This window comes from Cyprinodon tularosa, unplaced genomic scaffold (assembly GCF_016077235.1).
Source record: "Cyprinodon tularosa strain WSP-4 unplaced genomic scaffold, ASM1607723v1 ctg207, whole genome shotgun sequence".
In the NCBI taxonomy this organism is placed as follows: Eukaryota; Metazoa; Chordata; class Actinopteri; order Cyprinodontiformes; family Cyprinodontidae; genus Cyprinodon; species Cyprinodon tularosa.
The window spans coordinates 112,014-123,983 of NW_024038767.1; the positions used below are offsets into that span (position 1 = coordinate 112,014).

The 11,970-nt window shown below is 39.1% G+C and overlaps 1 protein-coding gene across 1 annotated transcript; it reads right to left on the reverse strand.

Moving 5' to 3' along the window:
• Positions 1–1,277: 1,277 nt before the first annotated feature.
• On the reverse strand, positions 1,278–11,521 carry tmx1 (thioredoxin-related transmembrane protein 1). Its single transcript, XM_038285159.1, has 8 exons — positions 11,296–11,521; positions 10,894–11,009; positions 9,012–9,057; positions 8,430–8,558; positions 8,259–8,304; positions 5,533–5,634; positions 5,368–5,434; positions 1,278–3,151 (listed from the first exon to the last, which is right to left on the reverse strand). Exons 1-8 carry the CDS (start codon positions 11,460–11,462, stop codon positions 2,910–2,912), a joined length of 915 nt encoding a protein of 304 aa, XP_038141087.1. The 5' UTR covers positions 11,463–11,521; the 3' UTR covers positions 1,278–2,909.
• Positions 11,522–11,970: the final 449 nt, after the last annotated feature.

Here is an 11,970-nt window from a genome sequence, read left to right on the forward strand (position 1 = left end):
AACTTTTTAAGTTCCTACAAAATAGCTTTGATCTTTCCTTTATGTATGTTATAGAGAGACATGAAACACTCAGCTGTTTCTCTTTCAACTCAATTAGCACTAAAGTAAAAAAAAAAGACTTGGAATAAACTCCACAAACAGGCATTCCTCTCTTCAGATGTCACTTTACACCCAAGCTGTGTCTTTATACCCAGCATGCCTTTGTCTCTCATGACTGCAAAGCTGGCGCTTCACTAGAAGATATTGAGGAAATGACAGCAAGGATGACAGGAAACCAAATGAGCTGCAGCAAATTAAATGAATAAGAACAGAAAAAGAAACATTACCATCTGCCATCAGTTATTATTGCACAAAAGCATGTGTAGATAGCATTGCAAATGATTCTGTTTGCTTTTTCTTTTTACTGTGCAGTCCAGACCTCGCTGCTCTGTAACACTCAGCGTTGGCGAATGCTGGGAGAGGAGGGGGAATCCCATCAAACACCTTAGCCCGCTTTCCCTTCCTGTAACAGTTTAACCCCTGCTAAGCAGAGCGTGCACAGAGGGCAGCTCAAGCTACAATTACAGAGCTGATTACAGATCGGCTCCTCAGTCAGGCTCCAGTTTTTAACTTCTGATAAAAACTATGCACAGGAGGGTGGAGGAGATTCTGCAGGAGTTGGGAAGCCCTCTGAGGGATCTAATAAGAGGAAATACAAACCATACTTCACATACCAATGCAAATTTCACATGTTGATTCGTCTTTTATGTCATTTAGTGGTAAACCTCTGGGTGACCTTTAAAACTACTCAAAATAAGTACAAGGCTGACATCTGCTGGCAAGGACTGGTACTTGTTCTGTTTAATGGGGAGGATTTATACAACTTGGAAGTATTTATATGTGGAGAATTATTAATCTAAAAACATTGATAATTGCCCATTTTTCAGAATTGTATCAAATCAACCAATGTTTGGACAGTTGAGGGAAAAACATTCACACGTTTGAATTTAAAAGGACGTACATATTCACCTTGAATTCATCATACGTAAACGTTCACATTTAGAAAGGAGGAATTTTCAGCTGTTTACCTTTAAAGGATACTTATATCTGATATATAAGAGCATTAATGATGAACTGGAACCTGATCAGAGAAACAATGCTGGTCAGACTTTGAGAGGAAATTATTTACATAACTGACTATTCTTCATCAACTATGTGTAGCGAGCTTCACAAAAAAATAACCTGAAGAAAAGTTAAATAACAGCATCGATTTCTCAGACAATAAAATTGAAAAACAGTTTTTATTGTTCAACTTTTATTCAAAGTATAGAGCAGAAGCTGCCCAGGGTAAAGTGAAAATGCTACAAGCCATAAATAATGATCAGAAAAAGAAAACCTAACCTACTTTAAGGGTCTCCAAATGAACACATTCATTATAAGGATATATTAAAAAATAAAATCATGAATCAATAGTCTGTGAAAATCATTATAAGCCCTATAAAAACAATGAAATATGCCTGGAAATCAGTGAAAATCGTAGCTTTAAGTCAGATGCTTGAATATTTGGAAAGTGGTGAAACACACAGAAGCAGGCAGTTAGCTTGTTTCAGTGTTAAGAGAGGAAGCCTGCAAACCAAAGCCGATGCTTCCTTCCACTGTATTCCTTTCATTGGCCATTTCAGCATGCATACAGTCTGCTGCTGCCTGGCTGATTGGGTCACATTTAAAGTAAACATTCATTTTTAGGAGCAAAACCAGCAAAAAACTAAACGGAAAATGACAGCAAACATAGTCCATTTCCAAGCAGTAACAACCTAAACGATGTTAACTTTGGAGTGAATAAAATACTTCTTCCTAAAGCAGGATGTGTTCGTTTATAATGCAGTTTATGACTAATATTTACACGGCTGCTCAAACAAACTAGTGATGACTGGACATCGGACATCAAAGGAGTTCCTGCTCTGTGATTTCCTGCATTCATGGATGCATGTTTATATCCAAGGCTGTGTTTAAGTTTTAATCCTCTATTTGCACATGGTTTATTATAAAAACAAAAGGGCAGTTTTTTTTATTTAAGATTTGTTTCCCTCAGTTCTATTTTAACAGAACTACAATGGAAAAACTTTAATGATATTCCAAACAGGGAAGAAGAATGATGCTTAGAGAGTGCTCACGTTTGAAGGTACGACAGATCTGTTTGTCTTTGGTCATGCTGCATTTTTATTTATTGAAATCAACTCTTTGGGGAAGTTTGGTGCATATTAAAAGGTCCAGTTGCAGGGAAATGATCCAAACCAACCAATAAAAAGTTTATTTCAACTGAGCTTAACCTCTTAGCATCTGACAACTTTTCCCATTTTATTTTACTTTAGGATTTTTACAGATGTGCGTGTTAGAAAGTACTAAATAGAGCTGGGATTTAACGGATTTAAATTATCTTTTTAACTGAAGTTTGATTGATTTCGGGTTTTATGTGCAGAAAAAAAACGACCTGTTTGATACAAGTGATGTTCACAGACCAAAGCTTGTCACAATTAAAAGCAAAACATTTTTTTTTTATGAAAAACAATGCATAGCATAGACAGCATCTCAAAAATCAGCTGTGCTGCACTTCATACCTCCACCTCAGGCATGGCGGCTTGCTTCCACGTGTGAGGAAAGTTTTTTTGTTGTTCCAGTTGGAGCCTGCTGCTCAGGTGGAGGGAGCGGAGGTAGAAGTGTAAAGGGCTCCTGTTTGAAACAAGGTGTTAAAGTAGGGTGTTTCTAAAGTTGAAGTGGGGGTGTAGGGGGCGTGTCAGAAGGAAGATTTTGGACCCCTTCTTCTTAATACTGCTGCTAAGGACCACAGCTCCTCCAGCTCTTCTGACTCCACTGTGCTCTTATCAAATGAGGAAAAGGAAAAGAGGCTCGGGAATCTCCCTGCTAGCTCTCTAGCTGTCCTCTTCATCCTCCTCCCGGCTGCCCACCGCTCTCTTCCTCAGAGCCTCATCAGAGTAACCCTGGCTTCTGGGTTCTGGTCTACCTTCGGGAGACCCTCTTAGTTTTCTCCAGTCCCCGTCCTGGTCTTCATCCTCTTCCTCCTCCTCCTCATCATCATCATCCTCTTCACCGTCGGCCTCCTGGTCCTCATCCTGATGCTGGATCAGCCTTGCCTGCTCCATTGCCTGTTTCTCTGTTGAAACAGAAAAATCATCACCTAGGTTATGTGCAACTTACAAGCTAAATATGCTTTAACTGCTTTGCATTTGTCAGTGTGCATTCACCCCATGTTTGGATATTTGTTAAAAGCCACAACTGATTAAAGAAGAACTTTAGAGACACATTATGTAAGTTTTTAGTGAAAAATATATTAATAATAGCCTTTTTAATTAACCATTTACAACTGAAACATCACCTGATGAGCAGATTGACACCTCGGTAGGTCAGCTTCCATCTATAAGCCTGTAGCCTATTTTCCTAAATTTACTGCGGTTGGATGTTCTTGGGCTCTTCAGCTTATGGTCCATGTTGAAATGGTTCAAACTAGCAAGCAATCAAAGTGTTATATTCAAGATGTATTTTCTGGATACTTAGAAGCAACCGGCATCCAGCTCAACTCAGACACCAATGGCAGCTCCAGGTAAGGTGAAAAAAGTGAAGTCAACTACCAGGGCATGCGACGGCAACAAGTGGAATAGTGCTGCAGTTCTGGGTTTTGGCCAAAGGTGGCAGTATCATTTGAAAATGTTGCAATCCCTCTTTAAAAAAAAAGAAAACATTTTTTTTTTCCTTTTCACAAGAATGTAGTAATTAATTTCTTTAAGTCCCCACAGAATATAAGGTCTGTGGTTAAAACAAGTTAAAATGAGTTCTAATTAAAAGAGGTTAAAGTAGCCTGGCTAGCCAGACTGCATAACAGTCTGACTAATTCAGTCGGGTAAACCGCCATCAAATCCAGGCAAATATGGCCGGACCAATTGCAGCACGGGAGCTGAAACTTCTCACATATAAAGCCTTAAATGGCCAAGCTCCATCTGATATCAGAGATCTGATTGTTCCTTATGTTCCTAACAGAGCACTTCGCTCTCAATCTGCAGGTTTACTGGTGGTTCCTAGAATTTCTAAAAGTAGAATGGGAGGTAGATCTTTTAGTTATCAGGCTCCTCTCCTGTGGAACCAACTACCAGTTTTAGTCCGTGAGGCAGACACCCTGTCTACTTTTAAGGCTAGGCTTAAAACTTTCCTTTTTGATAAAGCTTCTAGTTAGAGTGGCTCAGGTTATCCTGATCTATCTCTATAGTTCTGCTGCTATAGGCTTAGACTGCTGGAGGACATAGGGACCCCTTTTTCATCATTCTGGTTCATTCTATCTCTATTCTCCCACTCTGCAGAATCTGTTAGTTCAATCTCTAACGTTCTGCTCTCTCTGCTTTTTCTCATAGTAGCTTCATCTGGTCTGTTCCTGTTTGGCTGTGACTCCATCCTGGAGAGAAATATCAGCTGTGCTGCTGCCATCAACACCTTTGTTTCTAGATGTTGGAGCTTGGCCTGTTTTCCAGTGTAGTCCTGTTTCTCTGACTGTGACTAACTGGATGTGCTCTCTTCATCCTCTGACATGGGAGCTGGCTCGGAGCTCGTCTGCCTGGCTGTGTGTTTCCTGGACGGGGCCGCCTGTGGAGCTGGTTGACAGTTGCCTTTTGTATCTATGCTTCTTTTTCTATGTCTGCTTCTGTCTCCTTGAACCCCAGTGGGCCTCAGCAGATGGCCGCTCACACTGAGCCTGGTTCTGCTGGAGGTTTCTTCCTGTTCAAAGGGAGTTTTTCCTCTCTACTATGCTTGCTTATTGCTTAGAGCCTCGAGATGACATGTTGTGAATTGGTGATATAGAAATAAACTGAATTGAATTGAGGTGAAACTTAACAATGTGTCACTCTAAGCACTCTCTGCTAACATTACAGCAAGATGGCGACCGGAGCGGAGCTATATTTCAATGATCCCCGTTCTGATGTCCCATGTGAGACTGATCTTACTTTAAAACCTCAACAACAGACAGCTTTAGAGTCATCTCTCTTTAAAAAGGATGGATTTGCTATTCTCGACTGGACGTCTTTCACGGACTACAAATTTATAAACATGGAGCATGTTGCTAATATGCAAGTACTTTCAATGTTTTCTTGCTCAGGGACCCAGAGTGCTGGCTGTGAAAGTGGGGCTTGAACTCAGAACCTCTGGATTCGAAACTCTATGTCCTAACCATAAGGCCACCACCCCCCCGTTACAGAAAGACCCCGGCCCGGGAATTCAACCTGGAACCTTTTAGCTGCAAGGCGGCAGTGTGCTACCCACTGAGACATCGAGCAGCCCAACATTGGTCATGTAAAAACGAATGAGAAAAACAACAAAACTCACTCTGGTAGTATTCATGCGAAGAAAATCGCCGAGAGGGAAAGACGTAATCTGCGATGAAGACCAGCAACTAAAAAGAACAAGATATTAAAGACCAATCCAGTAATTAATAACGGCACATTTCAGTTCACAGTGCAGGCATCATGTCGTCATCAGTGAAACACTCACCAGACCCAACGTCAGGCCAGCGAACAAGGTGACCAGACCAAAGATGACGTATGAACCCCAAACTGGAATCCCCAGCTGCTCCGTCATGTAGTTATGGCAACGCTGTAAAACAAAACATGCTTCTCATGTTTATCGAAGCATTGAAGTTATTTCAACATCAAAAAGAGCTAAAATCATTCACAATCACACTGCAGCACATTTCTTTTATTTACAGGCATTGTATTAACTTTAATTTTTTCTAATTTAAATACTGGGTCTGACCAGTAGCTTGGTTTTCACATCGATGGGTGGAGTTAGCATTAGAAATAGTTAGCAGGAATCGCCTTAAAAGCAGGATAAAGAGCAATCAGGGCGAATTGACCCACTTAGAACAAGTTGTGTAAAACTATAAAAATATAAATCTAATTCATCCTCTGCTGCCACCATGAGCACAACATTCAATCAGTGGTGTGAAAAAAAAAAAATCACACATTAGTTACTTCAGTAGAAGTATAGATCCTGCAGTTTAAAAACACTCTGGTAAAAGTTGAAGTATCAACTTGACCTCTTTACTCAAGTAAAAGTGAAAGAGTATGTGCTCCAAAAACTACTTAAAGTATAAAAGTATAAAGTGACCTTTAAAAAAAAAAACAGCCAGATGCCGCTATATGACTATATTTCTATAAATTCTTTGAGATAGGACCAAGGATGAGGGAGGTCTGGTTGGTCTCCGTCTCCGGATACGCTCTCGCCTGTGTCCGACCTTTCAGACATTTTAGCATCTTTTTCTGAATCCCACATTGTAGCATGGCATAGACAATTCACGTTAGCAGTTTGAAGAACACCTGCTGGCTTCTGATGATTTCCTTTAGCTAACCAATGAGTGTTTGCGTTCTATGACTCATCCAATCACACTAGTTTTCACTAGATGTGGGCGGAGCCAATGATCTGCATTGGATGGAGCGCATGACGGGAAATAAAGATTTAGAAACATTAAACCAAAGCCAAGAGTAACGAGTAACGTTTGTTTTAAAAATGTAAAGAATAGAAAGTACAGATGCTTGTGTGAAAATGTAATGAGAAGTCAGAAGTAGAAGGAAAAATAAGTAATGGAGTAAAGTATAGATACCTGAAAAGTGTACTTAAGTACAGTAACAAAGTATTTGTACTTTGTTACTTGACACCTGTGCAAGTAACGAAGTACAAATACTTCATTACTGTACTTAAGTACACTTTTCAGGTATCTATACTTTACTCCATTACTTATTTTTCCTTCTACTTCTGACTTCTACTCATTACATTTTCACACAAGTATCTGTACTTTCTACTCCTTACATTTTTAAAACAAAAGTTACTCGTTACTCTTGGCTTCGGTTTAAAGCACAGGTCACGGATTAGCGGACTGCGATGTTATGAACAACATTAAATCCAAAGGTTTTGTCCGAGGTACGGCCGATTTATTTGTCGTAGTCTCTTGTTATTCACACACACAACAATAAACAGCGATTATCCGACGTGGGTTTTAAAGAAAAGCTTTGTCTTCAGCTGAAAATCAGACGCGCATCTACACACACCAGTGTGATGCATTCGTGAGCGTCAGACAGCTATGGTGCATTCAGGAGCATGGGACATTTCATACTTACAAGGAAAGAGACAAACGGAACAGAACTTAACTCATACAATAATGTATTTATTCAGAAAAAGTCTGGGCTTTCTTACAATACTGAATGCTCTATAATTGTATTTTTGTTATTTCTTGATTATTCACATCTGCTAGCTTTTTATTCTAAAAAATATATAATATTACAGCAGCAAATTATCAAAGTTTTTCAAAAGCCTGTTTAAAAGCTCCAAATGAGGCTTCTGATCGTACAGCGACAATTGCCCTGTCATTGTTTTACAGGCAGAGTTTGCATTTGCTGAAACTTGTCTTTTAACTAGTGATGGATATACAGGAATACAGTCATAAAAGTGTAAACTCCTCTCAGATAGAACGGGATGCAATATTTGACAATTTCTATTTTTATTTTTTTATTCAATGCATAACATTAATGCATAAATACGTCATTTTATTTCAGTGTTAAATTCTGTTTAAAGTAACAGATCATTAAAAATGTCTCCTGACATTTACTGGTTGATTTTCTTTATTTGGACCCCACTGATTTTTTATTAGTTACTCGTGGTTTAATGTTTATAAATATATATTTCATGCCATGGATGAGTCATAGAACGCAAACACTCATTGGTTAGCTAAAGGAAATCATCAGAAGCCAGCAGGTGTTCTTCAAAATGCTAACGTGAAATGTCTATGCCATGCTACAATGTGGGATTCAGAAAAAGATGCTGAAATGTCTGAAAGGTCGGACACAGGCGAGAGCGTATCGGGAGACGGAGACCAACAAGACCTCCCTCATCCTTGCTCCTATCTATAAGAAATTTTTGAAATAGTCGAATGTAGCTTTCAATTCCTATAGTGGCATCTGGCGTTTTTATTAAAGGTTACTTTATACTTTTATACTTTAAGTAGTTTTTGGAGCGCATACTTTTTCACTTTTACTTGAGTGAAGAGGTCAACTTGATACTTCAACTTTTACCAGAGTGTTTTTATACTGCAGTATCTATACTTCTACTTAAGTATCAAATGTGTGAACTTTTGACACCACTGGTTACTTGACACCTCTGCATTTAATAAACATCTCTTACAAACAGCAAAAGTCATTCTATAGCTGCAAAGGGTAGTAACTTACTCTGATGAACATGGAGAGCTTGAACAAAGCAGACATGGAGTTCATCCTGTCAAAGACGAGAACATAGCATGTCATTTAGTGGAGCAGCTGTTCACAAATACCTGGATGCTTGTTTTGCTTTGTAAAGTGACAGAAACGCTCCAATGAAGAAGATATTTCAGCTTTACTTACAGAAATGAAGATGGCCCGAACCATGAAGAGACGGGCTCCATGGATTTCCATTTCTGTTCATCCACAAAGCTGAGGAAATCATCTTTAGTACGAGCTCCCTGGTACTTCCGAAAAACGCCATCTTTGCAGCTGAAACATAAAATGCACAAAGATTAAATCTGATGACTGATAAAAATTCATATTTATGTTTTTACCAATCATGTTTCTGCTGTGCAGGATTAGCAACTGCTTTGACACAACAGTAACAGGAAATGTATTTTTAGCCTCTTCAACTTGTTTCAGTATGAGCCAATGATTAAAAATAATGTCCACAATCTTTGTTTAACTTCTTAAAAACATTAATCACAATTCAAACTCCTGAAAAAAGTGGAAATGTCATTGATTGAAAGATTATTAACCAATATGTGTAAGAATACACAGATTATTTGGTAAATAACAGTAACCTGAAACACAATTCACTCAGATGCAACAACAAACCATGCTTAAAGTTTTCATCTCAACAGACTGTTTGTTGGTTTGTTTTTTTTTTCCTTTCCACCAAACGAGGAAGTGATGAAAACCACAGAATATGCAGATACGTACTGATAGATTGCAGGAAGTGAAGTTATGATGAATCGCCCGCTCAGACCTTAGAGGAAAGAAACCAACGTCAGTCAGCAGAGAGGAAAAACGTGACTTATTACCCAAAACACCTTAATTTGAAGCACCCGTGTCTAAACACGCATCTGTCTAGGCATTTGAAATGAAAGCTGTGAGAATCCATCAGCTGGTAGTAGAAGCTATGGGATGAAATTCAGGTTTCTTAAAGCTGCTAAAACGGCATCATGATGACTCAGCACAGAGGAAACATGTCTTAAATGCATCGGAAGTGTTAACATGGTTTTAGAAAATGTTGGGCATTATTCATAACAATAGTATTTCAGAATCTCACCATCCTGATCTGGCTATTTTCTTTACATGCGTCGCCTTGGAAAAAGATACTTGTACCTCTTAAACACCTTCAGAATATGTCACAATAACACCAACAAGAGGATAATGGATGTTCTGTGCATTTGTTTGCAGCCTGCTTTACTCCAATACCCAAAAAGTTAATTAATTACCTTTAGGTATTAGCTCATGTAAAGGCGCCAAGCTTTTGTTAACAATATGTCAAAACACACAGCTTATTGTAGCATCATCTAACTTAGCCATCTACAGATCTAATCTTTGAGTTCCACTGAACTCCATTTTTTGGAAACATCTGTGCACACCTGACTCTAAAAATGGTTCATAACATTGTAATGGCTGAACTTATTAAAATGCAAGAAAGTACGATAACAGCAGAGCGGCTCTCGAGGACTGGAGATGCTAACCCTTCTAATCAAATATCTGCTAAGATTCAAACACCCTCAATGTGCCTTCCTCGTGGTGACACATGGAGGAGGCAGCATCATAATATGGGCAAGCTCTTCTTCTTCACAGAAAAAAAAACTTAGGTTCACTTTTCAGGACAACCCAAAACATGCAGTCAGAGCTGCAATAAAAATGGCAGCTCAAAGTATATTCATATGAGTGAATCCAGCCCTAAAGCTAAAACAATTATCAGTAAACACAGGAAATTAGGTGAAGACTAGTGTTTCACCGATACCAGTATACAGCACTAAAATGGTGGCATCGGTACCAACAAATAGGGCTCCGATACCATTTTGAGAGCCAAAAGTTCATTCAACTAATGTCACCAATTCCAGGTAGGCAATAAAAAGTTCTACTGGATTCACTTATATTTTATTATTTAAATATTTTATTTTGATATATATACACACACTAATAATCCCCGAGGGAAATTACTTCTCTGGATTTAACCCATCCCCCTGGGGAGCAGTGGGCTGCCATTGTGCGGCGTCCGGGGAGCAGTGTGGGGGATCAAACTCACAACCTCAGGATTCAAAGCTCTATGCCCTGACCACTAGACTGCCACTCCCCTTAAATGCACTTTGTTTTAGTCTTTTTCCTGCTTCACAAAGGCAGGCAGCAGCTTGACATGAAGCCATGATGGCAATTATTTTACATCCAGGTAATATGCAGTTTATATATACACACATCAATTTCAAACAGATGGCATCGGTATCGACCAATACTGCACAGCCAGGTATCGGGGCCAAAAAATGGCATCGGTGCAACACTAGTGAAAACTTATTTGATTTAATGGTTTGGTGCACTAAATAAGCAACAGGAGGAGCTTTCAGACTCCCAGCAGTAAATCAAATGTTGAAATCAATGCACATTTTTATCTTCCATATAATTATTAATAATTGGCTTTTGGTGGTTCTATAATAGATAAAGCAAATCCCAGAGGGAAAAAAACCGTTCAGATTCAGGTATAAAGTGAAAGAAATAGGAAGAAAACGGTTCAAGATGTATGAATCCTTTGTTAAGCCACTGTAATAAAGTAGTGTTCAGGTTTGATGAGCTTTGGGATGCCTACCAGGCTGCTCTGTCACATCCACTTTGGCTACATTGATGCCCATGTCATCCCCCCAGTCTGCAAACTCTCTCCACGCCGTCTGCAGCTGCTGGCATGCGGGACACCAGGGCGCGTAGCTAAGAGGAAAAAAAAATAAAATACATAAAATAGGATTGGAGGCTTTCAATTGTTAATGCTCGGGTCAAAATACGTCCTGCTACTCGACATCGCTAGCCTCCAAGTTAGCTCATTGAATGACACACAAATAGCTAGTTAGCAGAGAGTAAAGTCTGTTTAGAAGGCTAAACAATTTCACTACAAAGTTAAATAAACTGTTAAACTCCTTTAGCTGACGCGGGAACTTTACGTGTTTAAAATAAAAACTACAAAACTAGCTGAATAGCCCGTTAGCAGGACACTGACAACTCAATCATCCATTCTCCTGTCATTATCTTCTCCCAGTCTCCGTCCGTCACCTCCTTCAGACTGTCAGGCTTGGATGAAGCGGAGCAGACCAGCAGAAGGAGAACCCAGCAGGTCCAGGAGCGGAGCTCCGCTCTTCCTGCCAAAAACAACATGATTACTGTCATGCTGCTGCTAGCTAACAGGCAAGCGGCGTCCACTCCACAAGTCACTTCCGGTGTGCGCGTTCCGTTTAACGGAAGTGACGTTTATCAGTAGATAGATAGATAGATAGATAGATAGATAGATAGATAGATAGATAGATAGATAGATAGATAGATAGATAGATAGATAGATAGATAGATAGATAGATAGATAGATAGATAGATAGATAGATAGATAGATAGATAGATAGATTTTTAAACGCGTTGGAGGAATATAATTTCTTCTGAAATGTGATTTTGAGGTCAACAAAATCCCCATCCAGTTGTCTAATTTTCACAGACAGGCATTGTCTTGTTGGCTTCTTTTATACAAACAAAATTTTCCCCCACATAAATCTCTAATTTGGAATAACAAATATATCAAATACAAAAATAACTCAATCTTTTATGAGACATGGATCCAAAATGATATAAACTATGTTTCCCAACTTGTAAATGAAAGAGGACATCTTCTGACATACACTGAGTTTTT